The sequence below is a fragment of the Emys orbicularis genome, chromosome 2, assembly GCF_028017835.1.
Source record: "Emys orbicularis isolate rEmyOrb1 chromosome 2, rEmyOrb1.hap1, whole genome shotgun sequence".
Classification (NCBI taxonomy): Eukaryota; Metazoa; Chordata; order Testudines; family Emydidae; genus Emys; species Emys orbicularis.
In genome coordinates this window covers 106,459,977-106,485,134 of record NC_088684.1, presented here as the reverse complement: position 1 = coordinate 106,485,134, position 25,158 = coordinate 106,459,977, and the positions used below count along the sequence as shown (strand labels likewise).

Sequence of the window (25,158 nt, the reverse complement as noted above, 5' to 3'; positions counted from 1 at the left end):
GAAACCACAAGGCAGACAACTACAGGTTGTTGGTGGAAAACCTCCTCAAGGCATACAAAAGCCTTGGTTGCAACATGTCACTAAAGATACATTTTTTGCACTCTCATCTAGATTTTTTTCCACCGAACTGCGGAGCAGTGAGTGACGAGCATGGCGAGCGATTTCACCAGGACATTGCAACAATGGAGAAACGCTATCAGGGCAAATGGAGCCCATCAATGCTTGCAGACTATTGCTGGACAGTGACAAGAGATGCTCCATTTAATGAATATAAGAGACAAGCCAAGAAGCGCCGAGTAGACACTGAATAGGACTAAACTATGTACAGAATAGTTTTTTGCTTTTTGTTTCATAATAAATTTTATTTATATAACCCTTTTGCTGATTTTTAAAGTGTTACATAAACAGGACAGGTGAAATATTATCATGTAAAGCAACCATAAACACATGAAAAGACCTAGGTTTACAATTTGATTAAAACTCTATCTACACAATATACATAGACGTAAAATGTAAAAACTTAAATATCTTAGAAACAGTAGCCAATCAGTTGTTTTAATTGTCATATTTGAATTCAGCACATCAAAATACATAATAAATAGCACATTTTAACTCTGAAGCAGACGACTTCTCAAAAATTGTAGACCAGTGTTGTTGTTCAAAAGATTTCTTTAACTGGAAATTAATTCTACAGTGCTTATATTTTTTTCTGATCTATATTTTATGTAGCTGATTGTTGAAACAGAGAAATGCAGCATTTCCATGAAGATGGCTTCATCAGAAGATGTGAATGAAGTGATGGCACACATTGGAACGTGCCTCAGGAAAATATTCCCTGGTCTGTCTCCAGTGTAGGTACTCATTTTTGGACACCTGTAATGCATATAGCTCACCAGATCATTCAGGTAGGCTGACTAGCCACTGTTCCCTGCCCTCTGGTCCTCACCTTTCATTAGGAACATACCTTAGATGTAAGAAACGTTTTGGGCCAGGGCCTGACCCTCACTTGAGCTCCTTTGTAGTAATACGGAAGAATCGTTAACTAGTGTGAAGTCTGCGTAGAGGCAGGCATGGCTGGAGCATGCTGTATTTTGGAGATTCCCAGTGACCTAACAGCCATTTGAGAGACTGGGTGCCAGACTCATCTCTCCAGTTCCAGGGATTGGAAGAGGGCCTAATGGTGCCTTAAGGTCATCTTTTTTTGCCCCCTCACTTCACAGATCTTTGGCACACTTGAGGGTCCAGCCCTTTGTTTTCAGTAACTTCTTTTCCCTAATGGTTGTCCCTAAACAACTGTGATGTTGGCTAGTTCTTTCCAGGCCCTTATCCATGGCTAAAAGCCAATTGGGGAGTGGAGGGAGGACTATGACATTCATCATTTTTCAAACGTCAACTTTTGGGAGCCCAGTTGTTAAATCATATACCTTCAGCAAAACAACTGTACTGCTGTCTTTCTCACTTGTCCTCAGAAATTTGTCTGTATTTTCTACTCTGCTTCAGTATTTCATCTTTCCTACCTTCTGTTTCCTTTCTCCTATCTCTGCCATGCTCCTTTCCTGCATTCTTTCATCCTACATCAATGCTGAATAGTTTTTCTTTTATTTTCTTCACTTTGTTCTCACTTGGTTCCTTGTCTTTCTCCCTGCCCCATTTTAGTTGGTGCCTCCCAGATCTTATCACTCTGCTACTCTCCATTCTACTCCTAATTTTCTAAGAGTTTAAACAACAAACATATATATGCTCCCTATAAAATATAGTTTTCCTCTTGACAAACACTTTCACAAGTAATAGTTTTAATACACCTCTACCCCGATATAACGCTGTCCTCGGGAGCCAAAAAATCTTACCGCGTTATAGATGAAACCGCGTTATATCGAACTTGCTTTGATCCACCGGAGCGTGCAGCCCCGCCCCCCTGGAGCGCTGCTTTACCGTGTTATATCCAAATTCATGTTATATCGGGTCGCGTTATATCGGGGTAGAGGTGTACTCACACTCCAGAAAAATGTAAATGACACAGCAGAAGTCATTTATTGTTTTCTCTCCACTTTGCATCCTGTGTTACTCAACTTTCCTGTAGGTTGAGTAGGAAATAGTCACTAAATTTAAACTGGTACTTTTTTCTTCCTTTCTTATTTTAAATCTCTGAGGCATCACTACTGTTTACCATGATGGAGACTAAAATTCTTCTTCAGGCTCATAATAAGGCAATTTGTTGGCAGGAACAGCTAGAGATACTGTATCCAAAATGGAGAAAGGGAATGGAAGGAAGGGGACTTCAAAGCTGCATATCTCTCAACATCTTATTTAATTATTTTGGACTTTGTACCTTTTTCTCTTGGGCTGCCTTGGTGACATTTGCTGCAGCATTTTGTGAAACTATACAGAGATCTTGGTTCAGGGGGGAGGAGGGGAGGAAAGCCAGGTGTGATTCTGCTGTCAAACTGGTGTCAATCAACAGACTCTCAAAGTCAAGTCAGTGAATATTTGCTGTTGTAAAGCTGAGGTCAGACCAGAATCCATCCAAAGGGCTTTGTAACCACATACCCTATATGCCAAGGAAGTTGACATTCGTAGGTCTGTAGGGGAAAGCAATTGATGCATCACGCCATTAGCACCTGTTGCCAACTTATTCTAGAGTTTTACTGAACAGAGGGAAGATACATGTCTGTTCTTCCCCTCAGACAAACATGATGATATTTCTTAAGAATAAAGGCAAAGGGGCTAATTTTTTTGGAGAGGAAAGAAAACTATTTGAATATAGAGGTTAGAACCAAGGTAGCCAAAGTGTGATCCCCTGAGTACATGTAGCCCTTCAGGAGTCCTCGTGCTCTTTGGCACAGTATTTAATATTTCAGCAGAAACTTTCACATGTGGCTCTGTAGAAACAGCAGCATTGGAAGTGTGGCCATTACTCTCATTGGTGATGTAAAATAATGGGAGCAAGAGATGAGCCAGGTACAGAACAGGAATAATTGAGCCTTTGGTGTCAGAAGGGCTATGCACGATAAGAACTACAGTTGAAGACTGTGTCTAAAAAAAGAGACACAGTTGCAGCATGGTCTCAGGCGGTAATGACTATATAATCAAACACAGTAGCCCTGTTGTTTTGGGGGCCTTGAATTAGTGGACAGATGCCATGAGGCTACGTTGTTTCAGTGAGCCATGGCTTTGAGTCGTTTGCCCTTGCTAGTGTGAGGGAAATGGGATAGATCACTCCAGGAGTCCTGGGATTAGCTCACTGGACGGGAGAAGGGAAAAATAAATACTTAGGGCAGGTCTACACTTAAAATGCTGCATCGGCGCAGCTGCAGTGCTTAAGTGAAGATGCTCCCACGCCAACAGGACAGCATCTCCCCCCAGCTTAGTTAATCCATCTCCAGAAGAGGCAGTAGCTGGCAGTAGCTGTGTCGATGAGAGAAGCTGTCCCACCAACAGCGCTGTCTACACCAGGGGTTAGGTTGGTATAACTGTCGCTAGGGGTGTGGATTTTTCACACCCCTGAGTGACATAGTGACACTGATATAAGTCTGTAGTGCAGACCTGACTTTACTGTTTCTGCAGCTTTACATTTGGGTTTGAGGAATAGACTTGAGGTGTATTAAAGATGCTAATATTTTCCTTTATGTGCACAAACATATGACAAATACATACGATTATATTTAAAACACATGTAAGATTTGTGTGTGTGATATATATGTGGACACACATGTACAAACTTCTTAAAATCAAGCATGTCTTCCCTCTTGCATGTAGGAGAATCATGAAAAAAGTAACTATGGAGCCCTCAGAAAGACTGGCTAATCTCCAGGCGCTGTGGGATAGCCAGACTGTAACAGAACTGGGACCTTGTGGTAAGAATGAAATTTTAAAGCTGAAATGTAAAAAAGTTGGAATCATCAGCGTCAGGAAGTTCCATTCTATTTCTGGCAGAACCCAGTAAAGGTGTAATTTAGTTTTAAGGTGTAATTAGCACAGAGTGGACTCCTGATTGGTGGATGAAGATGCTATTTTTAAAGCTTCATTGCAACCTGCCGTATGTGATAGACAGCATACTATAGTCTTGGTCTGTTTCAGCTTCTGCCTGCAGTATAATGGATAGGTTTCTGAGAGGGAATGAGGGTGAGTTTTGAAACATTGTGCATACTGTTTTTGTTATTTGCTGTAGTGAAAAGTGTTCTTTTATTTTGTTTCCAGGGGGATTTTCACAAATGTATGCATGTGTTTGTGACTGGCTTGGATTTCCATATAGGGAAGAGGTACAGTGGGTAAGTATGTATCTCACACTGAGGTTTATTTCAGCTAACTATACAAAAAATGAGAAGCTGCAGACTGTGAAACCAAGAAAAACAGTTTTCCTAAGATGTGTTTTTGTGCATTTACAACAGGATGTGGATACAATCTATCTGACCCAAGATACCAGGGAGTTGAATTTGCAAGACTTCAGCCATCTTGACCACAGGTGAACAATGTTCAATAAGTATAATATACTTCTGGGGGAATTTTGCATCAAAATATTAACAATTCTGCACCCAATATTATAAAATTCTGCATATTTTATTTGTCAGAATAATACAATATAATCATCCCAGTTTCAATTATTTTGGTAATTTTTTTCAAAATACCTGTCAGCAAGTATGTCTATAATAATACAGAAAACAAAAAAGATTCAGGAAATGTTTTTTGACAAATAGATTCCTTACTAGGCATATTAATACAGAACTCTGAGTAATAATTCATTTAAACTACAATACAGAAACGGATTTCCCACATCCCTCAGAAACAGTGCAAAGGCTTAGGGGAGTCAGGAGCAATGGAGGAGCTGAAGGAGAGGGACGTAATTGCTGGGAAGGAGCCTGGGAGTGAACTTGGAGTAGTGTTGGGTGTGGGTGGGAAAAGCATGGAACGGGATTTTTGGGGGGCTGAAGGAGGAAGGGGTCGTTAGGAAGCCTCCCCCATGCAGACCCTGACTGACTCCTAGCCTTTCCCATTCAGTCAGGCACATCTGCGCCGTCCCATGTGTCCCTGCACCCCCACTCAGCCACCCTTCCTCCCCCTATCCCCATGTGTCTGTGCACCCCCATTCAGCCACCCCCGAGTCCCCATGTGGCTCTGCATCCCCACTCCCATTCAGTCCTTGCCCCAGTCTGTCCCCCCCACTAGCTCTTCTGAATCCCAGTCTGTGTGACCCCCCCCGCAGCCCCATGTGTCCTGCTCTGTCTGCCCCCCCCCCCCCATGTCCCGTGCCTGTGGGTAGGGTGCTGTGATGAATGCACCTTCTCCTCCTTCCTATGAACAGCTGGCTGGCTCCAGCTGGTGAGCTGACTGCCCTCCGTCTGACACCACAGCAGCCCCTGGTGGGCGAAAGGCATAACTGCAGCGCCTCTCCAGCAGAATGTATTTTCTGCAGAGAAAAAAAAATGTGCAGAGGACATGAATTCTGCATGTACCCAGTGACACAGAATTGCAGTGGCACAGAATTCTCCCAGGAGTAATAATAATACTCTGAAAGTCATAATTTTCTCCTTTCATCTTAACTAGTCCTTCCTAAAGGGTTGATCCTTTCCCATGTAAAATGGAGATAGTCTGAGAGCTGTCAGTTGGGGGTTGCCTGATGGAGTGGTCTTACCCCTCAGTTTAGCTTCTACAAAACCGTTCTTCCCCATCAGCACAAAAGCCATGCAGAGCATACTTCATTTTGGAGCGTACTTACTTACTTCCTTTTTTTCCACAAGGGCAGTGCAGTGAGTTTGTCTGTGTTTTTTTCCATCTGAGTTCACCTTTTTAAATTTGACTTACTCATGAAATTAGCCAATAGATATTTTTCTGTCTGAGGCACGACAACTTGAAGGTTCCTTTCTACATCTCCTAAATAAAGTGAAGAGTCAAACTGTTTTGCCTTTGCTCCTGCAGAGTCTCCTTCCCCTTGTGTGTAGAGTAGGGGAAATTAGTTTTGCCAACAGTCTGCAGAAAATTTAGAAATTACCTGTTGTTCAGAAAGTAGAGACTCCAGCTGGAATGGAAGTCATCCTGAATGTGCTCACTGATAGAAAAAAAATAATAATTGAGAATAATTGGGGAGCCTGGAAACAGTGAATATGAACTGCTTGAGTTCTGCTAAGTATGAAATTTGGTTCACTGAATGCAGCAGTATAAGGACAGTGGTTTTCAGGAAAGCTAATTTTGAATACATGTAGTATGTAAGATGCAGTGGGAAGAAATATTTAATTTAAATTCCACCGGTCTGGAAGAAAACAGGGAAACATTGAGACACTATAATTAAGGTGTGGCAGACTGCAGTTTCTCTGAAAGAAGCATGAAAGAAATAAGAATCTGCCAGAAAGCTGAGGTTTAAAATCTTATAATGGAAAAGGGAAAAGCAGGAGGCAGGCAAATAAGAATATTCAGTCAAGGTTTCCTGAGGCAAGATAAGGACAGCAAAACAGCAGAATCATTCCATACAAGCCAAACAGGCAAAGAAGCATAATAGTTTAAAATGTATTGCAGGTGAAAAATACCAGAGAGAATGTCGGGGTTCATCAGTAAATGAGATGAGGTTATGAAAAAATTATTTAAAAATGACTTCCTTACTTATATAGAAAAGAAGTTTGAACCATTAGTAAGTAAGGAAGATCCTGTAAAAGTATTATCTATTGATGAGCAGATAAAAGTAGTACTTGAAAAACTGAAGCATGTATGGTACAAATCAGCTGGTTTGGATGACAGGCGTCCTAAGATCTGAAAAGAATTGATTAACAGACTTATTGGAGCACATGCAGTTGTGTTGCAGAAGATGCACCAGAGAATGCAACATTGAGTTTTGTGGTCCAAAGATTAATAGGTAGGGAATCAGAATATCATTTTAAGATGATGATAATTTCTAGCAGATGGCTTATTACTGCTCCAGATCAAAGATCAAATAGTTATTAAGGGACATTTACAAGTCACAAAGCCTTTTGTGATCACAGGACAAGACCACTGCAGCATCCCAAGATTTGGAAATTAGATAAGAGAGAATTTGTGTGTGGAAACCTGCTAAAATGCTGGTACAAACTGTTGGGAAGCCAAGATCTTATAGTATCAATTAAAGATACTAGTTATGAGATCCGAGATCCCAGTCTGACCCGATAAGATTTTCAGGGCAAAAAGAATATTTGTATGTGTTTTGTAATGTGTCTAGAACACTGAGGGTGCTATGAATAAGCAACAATAATATTAATTTACCAACGTTAGTGAGAGTCTTGATTTTTACAATACTATCATACATCCTTCAGACCAGACTTTCAGGATCACTAAAATGCTATGAAAACTATTGTAGCTCAGCACCCTGTCTTGTGAGGTAACAATACAGTGATATGTCATGGTGATAGGAAATAAAGTGGTGACCCTACCTCAATGTTATTACCATGCATTCCATGCACTGCACAAATGCTTTTTATATTTTTCCTGCAATGTTAAATATTTCTGTTAAACCTGTTTTGCAGGTGCGCATTTCTGCTAGAGGTCAGCATAAAATTTCATGAATTATAGATAAGAGTTTGGGAACCAAGGTTGTTTAACACAGTAGCACTGTATAACAGAGTTCGCCACATGGGAATACTCCTTCTTACGTTTTATTCGAAGGTGTATTGTGCTGTGAACCAGAAAATTGTTTAACCTACCCAAAAAAAAAAACAAAAAAAAAAGTGCAAAGAGCTTGCTTAGCTTAGCAGCAGAATATTCACTTGGAAAGCATATATTTTAGTATGCTTGAACTTCCCATAAATCTATGAATTGTCTGGGGAAAGCGTGAGCAACCTTCAATTGGAAACTTGTGTTCTTTGTTTTAAAAATATTTCAGTATTTAGATTTCTCACCACCTTTAAACAGACTGGGGACAAAGGTGTTGAAAAACATGAATGTGGTGGCAAAGCTTGGCATTGTTGAGACTTACTGAGATTTTCTGCATTTCCTTTAATGCTTTTGTGTTGTGTACAGTATTCTTTTTGTAAATTACCCTTTATTTTTCAATAGCGAAGTAGTTAACACACTAACTTGTAAATATAAGTAACTAAATATAAATTAGTGAAGAAAAGTTGTGGAAAATCTCTATTTTTGGAAATGATCAATAATTAATCATTTTATTTAGCATTCGTTCTCATTTCCCAGCAAAAGCACTGATGTCACTGTACAGCATACACAATGTAATCAAAACAAAATGTAATAAAAATATTATAAAATATCATTTTTTTAAAATCGAAATCTCAAGAATGAGTGAGGGGGAGAAGAGAATTAAGAACAGGCAAAGAAGGGATTGGAAATGAGGGAAAGTAATAGACGTAGGGCTGACAGCATTCAGAAGCACCTTTTCAAATACAATTAAACAAAAATACCCTAAGGTTCATCCAAAATGTGAAGGATGAAATTAGGTAGATTTCCTTGGGGAGCAAGTTCTACACAGTAGAAAGTAGTTGTCTTGCCATCTTCACGCATGATGGGTGGGAAGATGGGATCCCTAAACAGCTGAGTTGTGTGAGCGCAGGTACTGATACCAGTCATATAAGTTGATAGGAGTAGGTCTCGAATATAATTAGGGGCAGGAATTAAGGATTTATAAATCAGCAGTGTCAGTTTAGAGTCATCCGTCGCTTTATAGACAGACAATATTTTTAAAAATGGATTTTTTTAGGATCACGATAGCTCAAATGAGTGAGCAATCATGTTGAATAAGTTGTAGCTGGTTGATGGAGCAGCACTACTGAAAACCTTGCAAAGAAGGAATTGCAACAGTTGCTCTTCTGACCACAAAGTTCATATATTACTGTTGCGAGGTCATTATGGTATAAATATGTGTACCTGAGACAAATTGCACAACAGAAAAATAAGTCTGCGTTTGTACCATGTCCCATGCCTAGTTTTCCAAGGCCAAGGCAATGACAAAAGAGACACCAAGGTTCTTAACCTGATTCATTACCTTCATACTAATCCCATCAAGTGGAGTCACACAGGAGAAACAAGCTTGTTTTGTATAGATGACCTCTACTCAAAAGCAAGACTTCTGTTTTTCCAGGCTTGAAGGTGAAATAGTCCTGATTTATACATCTAGCAATATTCAAATACTACTTCACAGCTGAGACCAAAATTGCAGAAGCTGTTGGACAAGAGATAAATCCTTGTGTATCATCATTATCATCATGCAGATAATACTGTACTATATGTTTGGAAATGAATTCACCAAGAGGCTTCATGTATATATTGAACAACATGGGCAATAGGCCCATTCCTTGTGGTGTACCATATTTCTATATCTAAACTAGACTATACAAATAACCTTGTATATTAGCTTTACAGTTGGTGTACAACATTATTTTGCTGCACATCGTCATTCTCTTATTGCTTTAGAGATGGCCTTATATTTCAGAATATAGAAAGCCACAGTTCCTGAAAGTATATAGTCTAGTCAGTGTTTGTCTGAAACATTCATTAGAATCACAGGTGCATCTGAGTCTCCACTTTTTAAATATCCCCACCAAAAATGATTGAAATAAAACAGGTAAATGGGGGGGGGGGGAATAAAGGGAAGAGGAGCTGTGTGTACAGAGAAGATGCCTGCCAGTGCATGCTCCTGGATCGAAAGCTTGGGAAAGAACAGTCAAAAAAGCTAATATTTACAGATTGTGCCCCATGAAGATTGAAGTTCAGTTTGCACTAGCACTAGGTAGATTTAGAATATTTACATATACAGTAGCTACAGTAGAACCTCAGAATACTCAGAATACGAATACCAGAGTTTTGAACTGCCTGGCCAACCACGCACCTCATTTGGAACCAGAAGTACGCAATCAGGCAGTAGCAGAGACTAAAAAAAAAAAGCAAATGCAGTAAAGTACTGTATTAGTAGTAAACTACTACTACAAACAGGGCCGGCTCTAGGCACCAGCAAACCAAGCACGTGCTTGGGGCGGCACATTTTCAAGGGCGGCATTCTGGCCATCTTTTTTTTTTTTTTTTTTTTGCTTCAGGTGGCAAAAGCCTAGAGCCGCCCCTGGCAGCAGGAGTGCAACGTGCCCTGGGGCCACTGCAGTTCGCGCCACGAGGGAGCAGCACCCGCACCTTGTGGCTGGGCCGGGCAGGCTCCAAGCAGGGGGACACTCGGGTGGGGGCCGCCCCTCAGGGCACACAGAGCCGCCTGCAGATGCCGCAGGGCGGCCGCCCCCCAGCGCCGCAGCCGGGGCTGAGCGAAGCAGCCCGAGCCGTCCAGGGACTGCGGCAGGGCGGCCAGAAGCAGCAGCAGCAGCGGGGCCATAGAGGGCAGGGTGCTGCCGTGCGGGGCCCGCGTCCCGCTCTCCGGGGCTCCGCTCCCTCTGGGGCAACCCTGCCCCGGCTCCTCAGCCCCCTGCCGGGGCGGTCCCCCGGCTCTGCTCTCCCAGGTCTTGGCCGGTCCTGGAGGCGGGAGCCCTGGCTGGAGGGACCCTGGGCTGAGGCGCGGCCCAGGAGCCCCGCTGCTTACCCCAACCCTGCCAGCGCCGGACCGGATGGAGGCGAGGGGGGAGCGTGCGGAGTCAGCACTGTTGGGGGGGAGCCCAGTGCTGGGGCAGCAGGGGATGCAGGTGGGGTGGGTGGGAGGCAGCCAAAAATATTTTTGCTTGGGGCGACAAAAAACCTAGAACCGGCCCTGAGTACAAAAAAGGGGAAAGTTTAAAAAAACTTTTTTTTTTTTACAAGGTAAAGAAACTGTTTCTGGGCCTGTTTCATTTAAAGTAAGCTTTTGAAAGAACAATCATAACATTTTCTTCAGAGTTGCAAACATTTCAGAGTTATGAACAATCTCCATTCCTGAGGTGTTTGTAACTGTGAGGTTCTACTGTATGTCCTAGTTTCTACTGTGCAAGACAAGGGTTTATAGAGTGATTTGTGTGTGTGAGTTTGTGTGTGTCCCCCCCCCCCCCATATGTATTAATGTGGGGGAGGGGAAGATTATCTGACTGCTGAGTATTACTACGTAGCATACTAAATGCTATGATAATATTTGATATGTTATTCTGCTCCGGTGTTGCATGCAAAGGTTTTTAACAGCATGCCTTTATCAGTGTTTATTTGTGGAGAAACTAACAGAAGGAGAGCAGATCAAATTAAGAATCTTGGAATAAGGGAACCAGGAATCATTTAGAATTTCATTTGTGAAATCCCTTTTACAATTAGGAGAGGGTTTGTGCTGAACGTTACATTATCCTTTTGCACGGCCCCTGTTTCCTTGGGGGATATGACTTGAGAGAAGAGACAAGGAGATGTTGACTAGAATTAGTCAGTCACAGAATTATATTAAATCATCAGGCTGCCAAAAAGCTTTTAGTATCATGCTCAACTATAATTAATGGTGATTAAGAAGCTTAAATATGTCACAGGCTGAAGAAAAAGTAATGGTATGACTAGGGATGTCAGCTCAGACAATTTCCTGGTTTAAATATTCATATGGATATTATTTGACCAGTCAAAAAGTTCATATTAAAATTAAGACAAGTCATACCAAATCCAATTGATTTCCCCTCTCCACTATTTGTATTTTTAGAATGCAGAGCTTTCTAAAATCCTGATAATTGACTGTTAAGAAAGAGTCAAAGTAAATTAAGTATATAAGAATAAGTGTTCAGCTGACCAACTTGACAATAAGTGTGAACAGTGTTTAAAAACATTTTTCTTTTTCTAGAGACTTAATACCTATAGTTGCTGCCCTGGAATACAATCAGTGGTTTACAAAGCTGTCCTCTAAGGATCTGAAATTAGTAAGTAATAAAATGAAGGTGCATCTACTGTTATCTGGCTTTGCTGTATTTTATAGCACACTGTAACCGTTCTCAGAAAGATGCATTTATTTATCAATGGAAAGCTGAGTAGACTCAGTCTGCTGGAAAATATTTTTTTCTAAAAATCAACTTGCAATAACATTTAGTTAATAAAGTTTACAAAGTTGATTTGATATAGTGATGCCACAAAATACTTCATTGCTTATTTTTAGCTGTTTTCAGCAGTATTGTATGACTAAATAAGAAACCATTTTGGGGAGTGGGGGATATTTGGATTGTGTTTGCACTGCTCCTGCACTATTGAAAGTAGTCTTTCCTCTCACTCTGCATTACATCCTGATGAAAAAGAAGCATCCACTTTCTTGGAGTGAAGACAGTCAGATTTAATAATAAATATGTAATCCTGTAAGATAATTACATTGTTCCCCCAAACCAGCAAGGTGGACTGGAAGAAGCTGTTAAAAATGGCTGATTATTAGATGACTTTAAACTTAATAAATCAAAATAACTTTTTTATTTAAAATGTTAAGGTTAATTCTCCCAGATGCAGTTATTGTTTTTCAAGCCTGCCCAAAAATCTTTCTTCATATCGAGAATTGGAGTCTGTGGATCATAAAAATGAAGGACCAAATTTGAATTGGTGCAAATTTATTGACCTCAAAAATTTGCTTGTAGCTTTCCCCTCAGTAGTGTCACATTACATGAAAACCTGATTGCTAGTGATGTACTGAAAGCTGTGGTATCTGAAAATAACTTTAAGAGGCTTAAGAATAAATGTAGAAAGTGCACTTTCCTTTCTTCTTTGGAGACCTAGTTTCAAATCCTGACGTTAAAGTGAGGTGGAATTGAGTTGGGTTATCTTGGTCTAGGTACATATCATAAAACCACCACCAAAGAATGTGGCTCAATTGGTAGTCTCTGCTTCAGAGACTCAGGACTGAAATTGAAATAGTGTAGTATTGCAAGTCTCAATTGAAGTATATTGTTAAAGCTATTCAGAGAAGCTTGGTCAGTATTAGGGCTGATCAAAAATTTTCCATCAAAATTGTTTGTGATGGAAAATTGGTTTTTGAAAAAAAAAAAAATCACAAAAAGTGTCTGCTTTCTGTGGAAAATTTCCATTTTTCTTCCTAAAAACAAACAAACAATCAAACAAAAACCAAAAAAACCACACCCAAGCACCCAAAGACTGCTCTATTTCTACTAATGATCAAATAGTTTGATATGGACATGTCACTACAGTATTTAATGGGATTTGAAGTTCTGGTGCCTCATGTCCCTATTCTGCTCTGTGGGCCTGGCTTCCTAGCTGGACTACATCTCCAATGATGCACCCCTCACCAAGAGGGGGACTGTGGTGCATCACGAGAGACGTATTCTGACTAGGGAACCTGCCCTATAGAGGAGAGTGGGAGCATAAGGTATCCAAACTACAACTCCCATGAGGTACTACAGCAGCATTTTTAAATTGGAATCTTTGCTTTTTATCTGAAATCTTTGGGTATTTGCATTTCTGCCAAAATCAAAATTTTATGTTGAAAATTTAGACAACTAAGCTTTTGTCTTCATTTTGTCAAAATTTTCTGCGGGGTAAAATATCCAATTTTTCAACAAGTTCTACTTAGTACTGCCTTGTCTGACTCTCAATTGGAATATGCAGTGTAGTTGTATCTATTTTGGTCCCAGGATATTAGAGAGACAAGGTAGGAAGTTGACAGAACTTGGTCCAAAAATGATATTACCTCACCCACCTTGTCTCTCAATTTGAGTGACAATTAGCCCTTTGCTTTCATGATCACTAAGCTAACTACAGTGGTGTGAAACCTTTTAGCATGGAAACCTCAAAACCAGCAGTGCTTGGACAATTTCCTGTTCCAGGAGCTGATTAGGGTTGCTGTCAGACATTGCACTTTTCTCAGGACACCAATATGGACCTTTGTGTGCAGGGGTTTAATAACAACAAGCTTATTTGATGTCCATCCCTTGAAAATCTGGGAGTGAGCCAGTGATGGTTTCAGTCAACCACCTGAAAGCTTTGGGCACGTAGTAAAGCTCAGTGAGGCCCACCAAACAGGCACCTGAAGGGTTGCTGGTGGGGCAACGGGATGAGGAGGGACATGGGGCCGTGTTTGGGGAGGGGTGTATTAGAGAATATATGTAGAGGGAAAGCGTGATACAACTATGGTTTCTTTAGGAAATGGTTTTATTTTGCTGGGATTTTCTTGAGGTTTCTTTGGTGTTCTGGTGTTTGTACAAACATAAAACTTTTCAAACAAACCACAGGAGATGCAATCTTAGCAAACGGAACCTAGTGTCTTTGATTTGCTGAAACTGATTGAATCCAATTAGCAAGTTTTGTACAGCTCTAAAATAAACCCATTTCTTAAAGTAACTCCTTAATTCCATGCACTCAAGCTGGCAGTCAAAAATATCCGGAGGATAATACAAAAGCTGATTGATTGCTAAATCCACATTATAATGACATTACTGAGAGCCAGTTTAAGAAAAACAAATCCAGAATCAATACTATGTACTGCTCTTTGCATCTCCCACTATGGCACTGTCTTTGGTAGACACCGCTGTACCTTTCTCACAAACAGATTAAACCACTCATTTGTAATCACACTGGTATACCAACATTGATCATATTCTCAGTTACTAAAATATAAGAGTGCAGATCAATGCCTGTGGTGATAGAAAAGTGACAGTCCTTAAAACACCAGTACAATCTGCGTGTAAAAGGAGGACTGAAAGTAGATTTTTCTCCCCTCTGTGTTGTAGAGTTGTTGTTTTTTTAAATGAGTTGAGAACTAGACTGAAAAGCTAAAAGGCTAAGAAATTTAGCTTTAGAAATTGATTGAGCTGTGGGGTCAGACACCAGGTAGACTCTCAGACCCCAATACGAGTGTCGTGGGGGCACTTTTAATGGGGAATGATTTATTGGCCTGAGCAAAATCATCTTCGCTGTCATGGTCATGACAAAAGCTCAGCTTCAGACCTCTAATGGAACCTTGATTTTGTATGTTGGGGGACCAGAGTTCAAAAGCAAAACAAAAGAATAAAATAAAAGTGAGGCGATAGTATTATTTGTTGTATATTGATCTTGGGATCACAGCTGAAGTAAAAATTTAAAACTACAACATTTCTCTCTTCACCTTTATCCTCTCCAACATTAGCAAATTAATAGCATAAAAGCAGCTTTATTTTACTCTGTTATGGCTCATCGTGATCCCACAGCTGCCCATGCAAATTACTTATTACAAAATATGACTAATGTAAACATGGTGGGGTCTGTAATGGCTCGGTGTGGGTTAGCAGGATCCACACTAAAATACCTGGAGCACACTCCCCAACCACAAAGCTCTTTCATGGAGTGCCTGCAGCCAGAATGTGTCCCTTGTGGGTCTGCATTGTGATACTCCTGTTTCTGGTTTTGTGGTCATTCTAGTTCAGGCTTATTAATTATGTCTGTTCTGTAAAAGATTATCATGGACACAAAGTTTTTAAATAAGTAATATTATTAATCACACAGTTTTTCTGTCGGAAATAAGGTTTTGTCCTGTTTTGTTGGCCTACACCTTGAGTGAGTCTCTGTTAGTTTGCCTCTCACATACCAATTTCCCACTTAGAATCTTTCCCAAATGAATTTTGCTATCTTATGTCCTCTTACTGGGTTTTGGAGGCTTCTGCTACTATTATTATTTTTTGTATTGTGGTGACTAGGAGATCCAGTTATGGCCAAGGCTTCATTACGTGAGGCTATTCCTAGCTTACAGCTGTATATTTTCGGTGATGTAAGAATGTTTTTGCTTTAGTAATATTGTTATATCATTTTCATGGCAGTCCACTGATGTCTGTGAGCAGATCCTGAGAGTGGTGAGTAGATCCAATCGATTGGAAGAATTGGTATTAGAGAATGCCGGGCTTAGAACGTAAGTAATTTTTTAAAAAAAATTACATTAGTTATGATTTACCCATAGGACCATAGAAAGTAGACTGTGTGATAGAACTGGTAAAATAGCTAATACAAAAATTACCACCCTGTTCCAAAGAGCTCATGGTCATATTTTTCAGAGGTTGTAAGTGTTCACAAACTGCACTGGAGTCTCTGGGGGCTACATGTGTTAGCACCTGTGAAAATGAGGTTGTTACTTATACTTATTTGTTCCTTTACAAACAAGGAAGCTGTCTGAACAGCTGGTAGCTGTGCAGAACAGACAGTTTTAGAAGTCATTTGAACCTTAAATAACTCATGATTTCCTCTCAAAATTTAGTTGCCAACATTGATATGAAAAACTTGATGCTCTTTTAGAAAACACTATGTTCAGTTTCTTCGCTATAATAAGGAATACTGTTGGACAACAGATTGCAGTATGGATTTTTTTATGTTGGTGGGGGACACTGTCTGTTAAGATAGAATGAATATATCCTAATATTCAAACTAGAAAATATACTTCTCTATACTTTTACTTGTGGTACTTAAAAAGCAAACAAAAAATAAACCTCTTACAGTAGTCATAAAAAATGAAGACATTTAGAAATAATGCGATTTCATGCTTAAATACTCCAGCACTACTTCAGTACCTTAACCGCCTCCATTTCTTGTGAGAGAGGCAGCAAATTCTTACAGTCTCTAGGAATTAGCCCAAAAGTTAAACTTGTCAACTAGGATTTGCTGTGGCCCTTTAGAAGTACATTGTGTACTCCATATTAGAGTTGGAGTAGCATATAGCTGCCCCAACCCATTGTGCTAGGAGTTGTATATTCAGATAGTAAGACACAGTCCTTGCTCCAATGAATTACTAATCTAAACAGACAAACCAGAAGGGTGGGAAAAAGGAAGTATTATCCTCCTTTTACAAATAGGAAACATAAGCACTAGGGAGTAAGTGACTTTCCCCAGGTCACTCGAAGTTTGTGGTAGAGGTTGGAATTAAACACATCTTCTGATCCCCAGTTCAGTGCCTTAATGTCCATCATTCAAAATGTAACAAGTAACTGACTGTATCATTAATTTCTTCATATTTTGTGTCATTTTACACAGTAAACTATTTGATACTATTATAAGGTTATTGACTGTCCTGGCACGTTGCCTACATTAACGTGTCATATATAGGTCTGGTTTTGACTTTAATAGAGCTTGACTGACAATCATCCCTGAGACTTTTGATTTTGTGGCATCATATACATTCAGAGTACTTGGCACGTTGACCTTGTCTCTCTCTGCTGTGATCAGCATTAGCTATCTGTCCCTGTAAAGGTGTATTTCTCAGTTCTGCAGGTTATAATGCCTATTTGCTGGGAAGAAATGTATCCATCCCATTGATACTGGCTATCCTCACTTGGCATAGGCTACAGACAAAGCATTTTTAGGGAGTTATGACCACTTCCATAGTCCGAGTTGAGAAATGCTACTAAGGGTAAATTTGAAAAGTGCCTAAGTCCCATTGGCTTTTAATGGGACACAAGTCACTCTATGTGCTTTTGAAAATTTTATCCCAAATATGTAAGACAGTGGCTCTTAACCTTTCCAGACTACTGTACCCCTTTCAGAAGACTGATTTGTCTTGTGTACCCCAAGTTTCATGTCACTTAAAAACTACTTGCTTTCAAAATCGGACATAAAAATACAAGTGTCACAGCACACTATTCCTGAAAAATTGTTTACTTTTAAATTTTTACCATAGAATTATAAAATAAATCAAATGGAAAAAAATATTGTACTTACATTTCAGTGTACAGTATAGAGCAATATAAACAAGCCATTGTATGAAATTTTAGTTTGTACTGACTTTGCTAGTGCTTTATATGTAGCCTGTTGTAAAACTAGGCAAATATCTAGATGAGTTGAGGTACCCCCTGGAAGATCTCTGTGTACCTCCAAGTATACACATACCCCTGGTTGAGAACCGCTGCTGTATAATCCTAACAAACATGAGGAGAGATCGCTCTTTGTTCCTTGGGAAGTTTCCCTATGTAAAGCAGAAAGTGGCATTTTGATAACTATTTAGATGAGTAATCGGGACAGAACTTATCCAGCAAGGATATTGACTTTTAGTTGAAAAGGAAGAATGACGAGTAAGGACAGTGCAGTAGAAGCTTAGTGAGTTGGCTGAAATAAGGTACACTAACTAAGTAGGCCAAATTGGAAGAATGGGGTGCATATAATAATCAGAGGACTGGATTCTCTGGTTTGCTAAGGCTTGTCACCTTAGTGTGGCAGAAGATAGCCACAGGAGCATAATCCTTGTGCTTGGGGACCTGTCTGCTGGCAGAAATCTGGCAGAGTTGGCTGGATGGTTTCCTGGCCAGTGCCACCCTTCCAGCACTAAAGGGAAGGAGGGGTATGTTAGGAAATTTTGGTCTGTGGGTATGGCAGTATGAGGAAGGGACATAAATTAGGGTGGAGTGTTGAATCAAGCCCCGAGACAGACAAAAATGTTGTGGTGATAATAGTGGCTAAGGGATAAGAGACGAATGAAGGAGGAAATTAGTTGTAAAAAGTTCTTAAAGCTCAAAACAGTATAGGCCCTGACAATACACAGCACCTTCTCCTTAGTGAGTGTCTGTGCTCAAATATCACCTGCCTTTAAGGATGACACTATCTTGGGTCAGCCCATGATCATGTCTTGCCTGCGATAAACTGATGGATATGGTTACTTGCTCCCTATTGACATCCGCTTTGTTCATTTCTCCCCAATATTTTTAAAAAAAAAAAAAACCTCTCAGGACTTCACTGTTTCAAAGGTGCACATGACCATCATTGGCCATACACTGCTGAGGTGACTGCAGTTTCAGGGCTCCGCTGCTACTCCATATCCAGAGAGAGGATTCCTGCTCTATTGGTTCTTATGTACCCCCTCGTGGACAGAACAATCACTTAGGTTGTGCTCTGTAGGCAGGATTTGCCCTTAAGTGAGTTCTTGTCTTTTGACAAAATTAATGAGGTATTTAGCTATGTTGTCTCTCATTCTTGGTTACAGGAAATAAGAGCTTTCTATTGTAAGGAAAAGAGAGCAGATTAAACCAAGAGTTAGTGGTTAAAAGCTGCCTATTGGTTTCAGGGTGGAGTCTAGAGAGTTTGTTTAGACCTGCAGAGACCTAAACAGCTTAGATCCTTCCTGGGCTATTTTGCCACAGTTGTGATCAGCAAAGGCCCCTGAGCTTGACCCTCCTGATTATAAAAGAGAGCGAGCAGAGAGTTGTCCATAAGGGCCCCTTTCTTCTGAAATTCTATCTCCCCTCCTCTCCCACAAGGCAGAGATGCTGGAATAATTTGTATAGTGGGGGTGCTGAGAGCCATTGAACCAAACTGTAAACCCTGGTATATAATGGAAACCACTTCAAGCTACGGAGTGCTACAGCACCCCCTGCACCTATGCCACAAGGTCAGAAATAGCCCCTGTTTGTTGACCTTCTGGATATGCTGCAAAGCCTCTTTGTTTGAGCAGGTACAATGGAGAACCGATGCACATGAGGGCAGGATTTCTGGGAAAGCATGCTAGTGATTAAATTGTACTGATCACATGACTGATGATCAAATGATGTGGTCGGAGGGAGAAATGGGGCTGCTTTGGACAGTTTGTTTTAGAACTCCTATTTTGCTGTGTTTGTTTTTTTATAATATATATAATCTCAAAGGAACTCAGAGCTATGGATGGGCATCCTTTGGTGTGATATTGGATAATGTATAACTAAAAGATTGCTGTTGAAAGACAACAAATTGTGCAAATAGATGTGACTAAACTAAGGGAAATACTGTACGTGTCTGCAACTGGCAAATTTGGCCATTTCCTTTCTTTCCAGTAATTGGGTCATTTTAAGCCTCTGAATATGGTGTTAATGCAGGAGATAATATAATAATCTTCTTTTGTTTTATTTTCTTGCAGAGATTTTGCACAGAAACTGGCCAATGCCCTAGCCCATAATCCCAACTCAGGACTTCATACAATTAACCTTGCTAGCAACCCTCTTGAGGACAGAGGTACTATAACATTTACATTTTTCCTTTTATATAGTCAAAATAAGAGGATTAGTGCTACTTCATTCCCCTTTGCCTGAATAATAAGAGCATTGTGCTTGGTGTAATTGCATCGTAAATATCTGTTGCTCATAGGTCACTGCGAATTGCTTTTCTTTTTTTAATTTGCAAATGTCTATTAGTTTGAGATTTACCAATAGGTGTTGAACGGTTTTAGTGTAACCATGAATTTAATTAAAGTTGGGCTTGTTTGGCTTCACAGAGATCACTTTTGAGCTAGCTGACAGTGGAGAAGCACTGTGCCTGGGGTGGAGAGAGAAGAAAGGGTTTCAAATACTATATTTTAAAAAGTAATAGAATTGGTTTAAGGACCGTCTGAGAGTGACACACAACTTTGTTCCTTGGGTAATGTATTCCAGATGTTTTCTAGCAGATAGAACTACCTCTTTAATTCATCTGTGCTTATATAAATATTTCTAAGTGCATTGAAGCTGTCAATTTTTGAGCTCCCTTCTAGTGCTCAATATTGTAAACAATTCATCCCAGTCAGTGCAGCCCTTACACTGAGTATCTACGTAAGTCTGTCCCTTTTCAGCAAAACGATCCCGTTGACTTCAATGAGAGACAAGCACATGCTTAAAGATTCAGCTTTGCTGAATCTAGGCCTTAATTTCTGAGTGATTTCAGTTTAGACTCAAGTCACGCCCATCCCTTCTTTCTTCTCTTTCCACCCTAAAAACTGAAAATTGTATTTTTAAATTAAAATAAAATTTTCAGTCTAAGCTTGATCCTGGAAGCACCGTGCTTATGGATTTCCCATTTACTTCACTTAAGCATTCCATGCACAGGGCATTCTCACGATCACACCCTTAATACATCATTTATAGGGCTGCTTGAAAAATAGGAATTCTATTCTGTAAAACCTTTTGTTTCATATTGTGTTTGAGGAAAAAATTCAAAACAAAAAATGTTCACTTGTCACTGGAAGACGAATGGGGGTGGGTAGTCTCCCCATCTCTCCCTTTCTCTATACAGTGGGAAAGGTGTGGGGCTCACCCCACAAATTTGGAAGTGTTTTAGTTAGATTCCACTCAGTTTGTTTCAGAATGAATCAACACCATTTTTTGTTTCAAATTGTTTAGTTGAGAAATCAGAATTTCAAACCACAGGAATATTTTTCGTGAACATTTCCATATAATTTGAAAAGCCTTTTTTGACCAGCCAAAGCTCTTTGTAGTAACCACACTAACTTCTTTACAATAAATAGTCATGAGGAGGAAAAAGGCTGTCACATTTTATACAAGTTGTTGCTTTTGTTTTTTAAGAATTGGATTTAGGTAGGTTAAAAGGAAAGCTCACTATGTTTCTTTCTTATTAAAAAAACAAAAGCATAAGCAGACTAGATATAATGGAAGATCTTTTGTCTATAAGTCAGGCTGGGTATTTCACATGCTACAAAGAGAACAGTTCAAAACAGACAGAAGTAATGACATACGAGAGAAAATTTAGGCAAAACAATAGTTAATTATGGACATACAAACTTGGATTTTGACTAGTTTCTTAGTTAAAGCTTTTCAGCTGACCATTCAGTTAAAAGTTTAATTTTCTTAAAAATGCAGAAATTTAAATAAGTTACTTGGCTATTTTAAATTGCAGAGAAATTAAATATAATTTCAGTAAGCAAATGTTGCATTTCATTCAATTCAAAATAAGACCTAAGCAGGAATTCAGGGGTTCTGGTATCTTGTGTGTGCAAATTGTACTAGAGATTGTGTGTGCGAATGGAAGGAACAATATGACTTTGTCATAAGGAAGATGTGTGCAAAATCATAGTTAATTACAGATAAGGAATATGGAAAACATCTCTGTTTTTAACTTGTCACATCAACAGGAACTGGGAGTTTACCCCGGTTATTATGTAACAACCAGAGTATTCAATACTAGTAGTAGTTTTCAGTTATGTGAATGATAAGGGAGGGAACGAGTAATGATTATGATTACTCGAAGAGAAGATCAGAACAGGTGTGTGTGTGCAGATAATGCCAAAAGATTATTTTGTTTACTTGAGATTTAACAATTAGTCTCTGTTAAAAAAACAGTGCTGAGTGTAATGGCTTTGTACTGTGAACAATGTGTTAAATCATGCTTGGATTCCCTTCACTGCACTGTTAGATTTTGTGAGGTACCTGTGGAGTGTATTGGCAGTCTAGAGATGAAATCCTGGCCTTTCTGGCTTGAATGGAGCCAGGATTTCACCCTTGGTTTCTTTTAAACACCTTAGTGTTCCAAAACATCTCTGCACTTTGTCTTTTTATTAAGCTCTCCTTGTATTCCTGGTTGCAGCTTGGTCTTTCTCTTCTGCTCTGTTACTGGAACTGACACCAGTTTTGTTGTATGTTGCCAGAAGGGGCAGACTGATTAAAAAAATTTAGCCTCCTGCTTATCCAAGACTTGAATGGCTCCACTGCGTTTGTTTTTCTCTACTATTACCTTTTCCTAGGTCCTAGCTCACTGGTTCCCAGGGCCTCGTGCTGATGAGGCTATAAGACAGGGGTGGGCAAACTTTTTGGCCTGAGGGCCACATCGGGGAATAGAAATTGTATGGCGGGCCATGAATGCTCATAAAATTGGGGTTGGAGTGTGGGTGGGGGTGCGGGCTCTGGGGTGGGGCTGGGGATGAAGAGTTTGGGATGTAGGGGAGGGTGCTCTGGGCTGGGGCCGAGAGGTTCGGAGGGCGGGAGGGGGATCAGGGCTGGGGCAGGGGTGCAGGTTCTGGCTGGGGTTACAGGCTCTGGGGTGGGGCTGGGGATGAGAGGTTTGGGGTACAGGAGGGTGCTCTGGGCTGAGATCGAGGGATTTGGAGAGCGGGAGGGGGATCAGAGCTGGGGCAGGGGATTGGGGCGTGGGGGGAGGCTCAGGGGTACAGGTTCCGAGCTGCGCTTACCTCAGGTGGCTCCCAGAAGCAGTGGCATGTCCCTTCTCCAGCTCCTATGCAGAGGCGCAGCCAGGCGGCCGGAGGGGGCCATTGGAGCGCATAGGAGCCGGAGCGCCCGGCCGGAGCAGGGCTGAGCCGCATGCTGTGGCCCCCGACCCAGCGCCCCGGCCAGAGCACCGGAGCGGGGTTGAGCCCCAGACCCTGCTCCCCAGTGGAAGCTTGTGGGCTGGCTTAAAACAGCTCTGGCCCGCAGGCTGTAGTTTGCCCACCCCTGCTATAAGATCTCAGCAGCTAATGTGGGTGGTGCTGACTGGATTAGAGACTTTGTTGGCTATAGTGTGAGAGAAGGGGAAAGGATATTTGCTACTCTCCAATAAATAGGTCAGGTGCAACAGAACAGTATTTACTCTCCTCGTACTGCCTTCCCTCCTTTTCTCTGCCCTTTTGACATCAAAATCATATTTGGCTTTTAAGCCTCCTGCAGAGAACCAGCTACAACCAAGAAGTGGAGAGGACCTGCCAGAGAACATAAAATCCTGAGGCAGTAGCTTAAAAAAGTTTAATACTTGAGTCTCTTACTTCAGTGGAGCTGCAGAGATTTGTAAAGTGTAGTTAGGAAAGAAAATGTGTCAAGGATCCCACTCCAATAGTCACTAAAATTAAATCTGACCCAGGGTTAGCAGGTCCAAAATTACACCTGCATCATCTTTAAAGTTTTTTGCAAAGTTTGTGAGATTCTTTGCATGGGTTTTTATGTCAAGTGAAATATTTTGCTTCTGCCTTCAGTTGGGGTTGATTTTTATTCCTGATCTTAGTGTGGTGTATTGAGTCTATGGTACATTGCTTAGAAGCCCTGTGATAGACACCTTATCCATACAAAAATAACCACCTCTTTTTTCAAGCAAAAATAGAAGGAAATGTAAAATAAATTTCACTAGTTAATAAAATGTTTAAAACATTGTCAATTGGTGCTTCCTTGAAATTTCTCCAGAAGCAAATGTTTGTTAAATATAATCCCAGGTATTTTTCACCTTGTTTTCTCTAACAATAAATTCCTACAAAGGTGAAGTGCACTTACTTGCATATTCTCATAAGATAACCTGACTTCGTTCTTGCAATAAGTTGGTGAATACATCCAGTTACTATTGTATTTTTACAGTAGACAAAGTAATGCATCTTCATAGCAACAACTTGGCCATATATACAAAATATGGCCTGGAGTTTTGGACAGTCTGTGGAAGCTACATGTATCGACAATATACATGCCAACCACACTTTTACAAACAACAAAAAGACCTTGAAACAAAAACTCCACAAATGTCTGAAGTATAACCACTTAGGTGTTTAAGATAGATAAAAGAATATGATAAATATAGAAAAAATATTTCTATGTCCATTGAAGTAAACATCAGGATTAGCTTTTTTTTTTTTTTTTTTTTTTTTAATTATCCGTTTTGGGTTTTGGCACAAGAGGCAAGTTTATTCTTTTTAAAGAGATATATGTTCCCCCAAGGGAAGCTTACCTGGATTATAACCTGTGATTTGGTACAGAGAAGTATATTTCATACCTCATCGCATTGCTGCAATTTTCTTGTTGATAGATTTATTCTGGTAATGAATATTTTATAAATTACTTCGATCATTACTGAGCAGGTGTCTCCTTAAATATTCCATCACCCATTTTAAAATGGGAAATAAATTTATGGAATGCAGAACCTCAGTTAAAGTGAGAAATTGTTTTTTGTGTTTTTTCTTTCAGCAAAATGGTGCTGAGTAATGTAGTTGGTGCCAGAACCCTAATTCTTTTTTTATTCGGGAAAATGGTCCATTATGTGATTTTGAGACTGTATAAAGGCCAGTGTATATTTATCAGTCTAATTAAATGAGATAAGTGACCATTATGACTAGAATGGAGGCTTCAGATTCCTAGAGCAAGTTCTCTGTTACGTTACCTGCATCAGAATTTATTTTATACAAAAAACACATCCTGCTCTGCAGTACTAGTTCAGCTGTACAAAATACTCCAGTCCCTTTTCAGCAACGCCTTTGCCTGTTTATCTAATGAACAAAGGGTTTGACTCAGTTAGGAAGAGAGGTCAAGGTTAGCTAACCCATATTAGCTAAACTCCATTGAACCTTGACCTTTTTTTCTAATAGACCCAAAGAGATCCTTATTACTTGGGAAGTTGCACATTCGCTACTGTTGTATTTAGCTTCATTATTGTTTTCCTGTGGCGGAACCATAAAGCTCTCAAACTATCCATGTGCTGACATCATGGCACATGTTACCTTCTCTTTGACCCTTGGCCCTCAAAAACTTAAGCACGCACTGCATAGCTTTAAGCATGTTAAAATAAAAAGGAGGTGGTTGTTGTCTACATCTTTGGGCCAACCCTGGAAGAAACTGAATTGTGTATGTGAGGAGTTGAACAGCCTACACTCCATTTACTTTCACTGTG

General features: G+C 40.2%; 1 protein-coding gene across 2 annotated transcripts in view; it reads left to right on the top strand.

The window, feature by feature from the left end:
* Window positions 1-747: 747 nt before the first annotated feature.
* CARMIL1 (capping protein regulator and myosin 1 linker 1) overlaps window positions 748-25,158 on the top strand; it is a 142,946-nt gene continuing 118,535 nt past the window's right edge. For both annotated transcript variants that reach the window (XM_065398768.1, XM_065398769.1), the window contains exons 1-7: window positions 748-851; window positions 3,757-3,854; window positions 4,198-4,268; window positions 4,389-4,462; window positions 11,687-11,762; window positions 15,627-15,715; window positions 19,673-19,767. In XM_065398768.1, coding sequence (XP_065254840.1) covers window positions 763-851; window positions 3,757-3,854; window positions 4,198-4,268; window positions 4,389-4,462; window positions 11,687-11,762; window positions 15,627-15,715; window positions 19,673-19,767 — 592 coding nt within the window. In that variant the 5' untranslated portion in view covers window positions 748-762. The remainder of the gene's footprint in view (window positions 852-3,756; window positions 3,855-4,197; window positions 4,269-4,388; window positions 4,463-11,686; window positions 11,763-15,626; window positions 15,716-19,672; window positions 19,768-25,158) is intronic.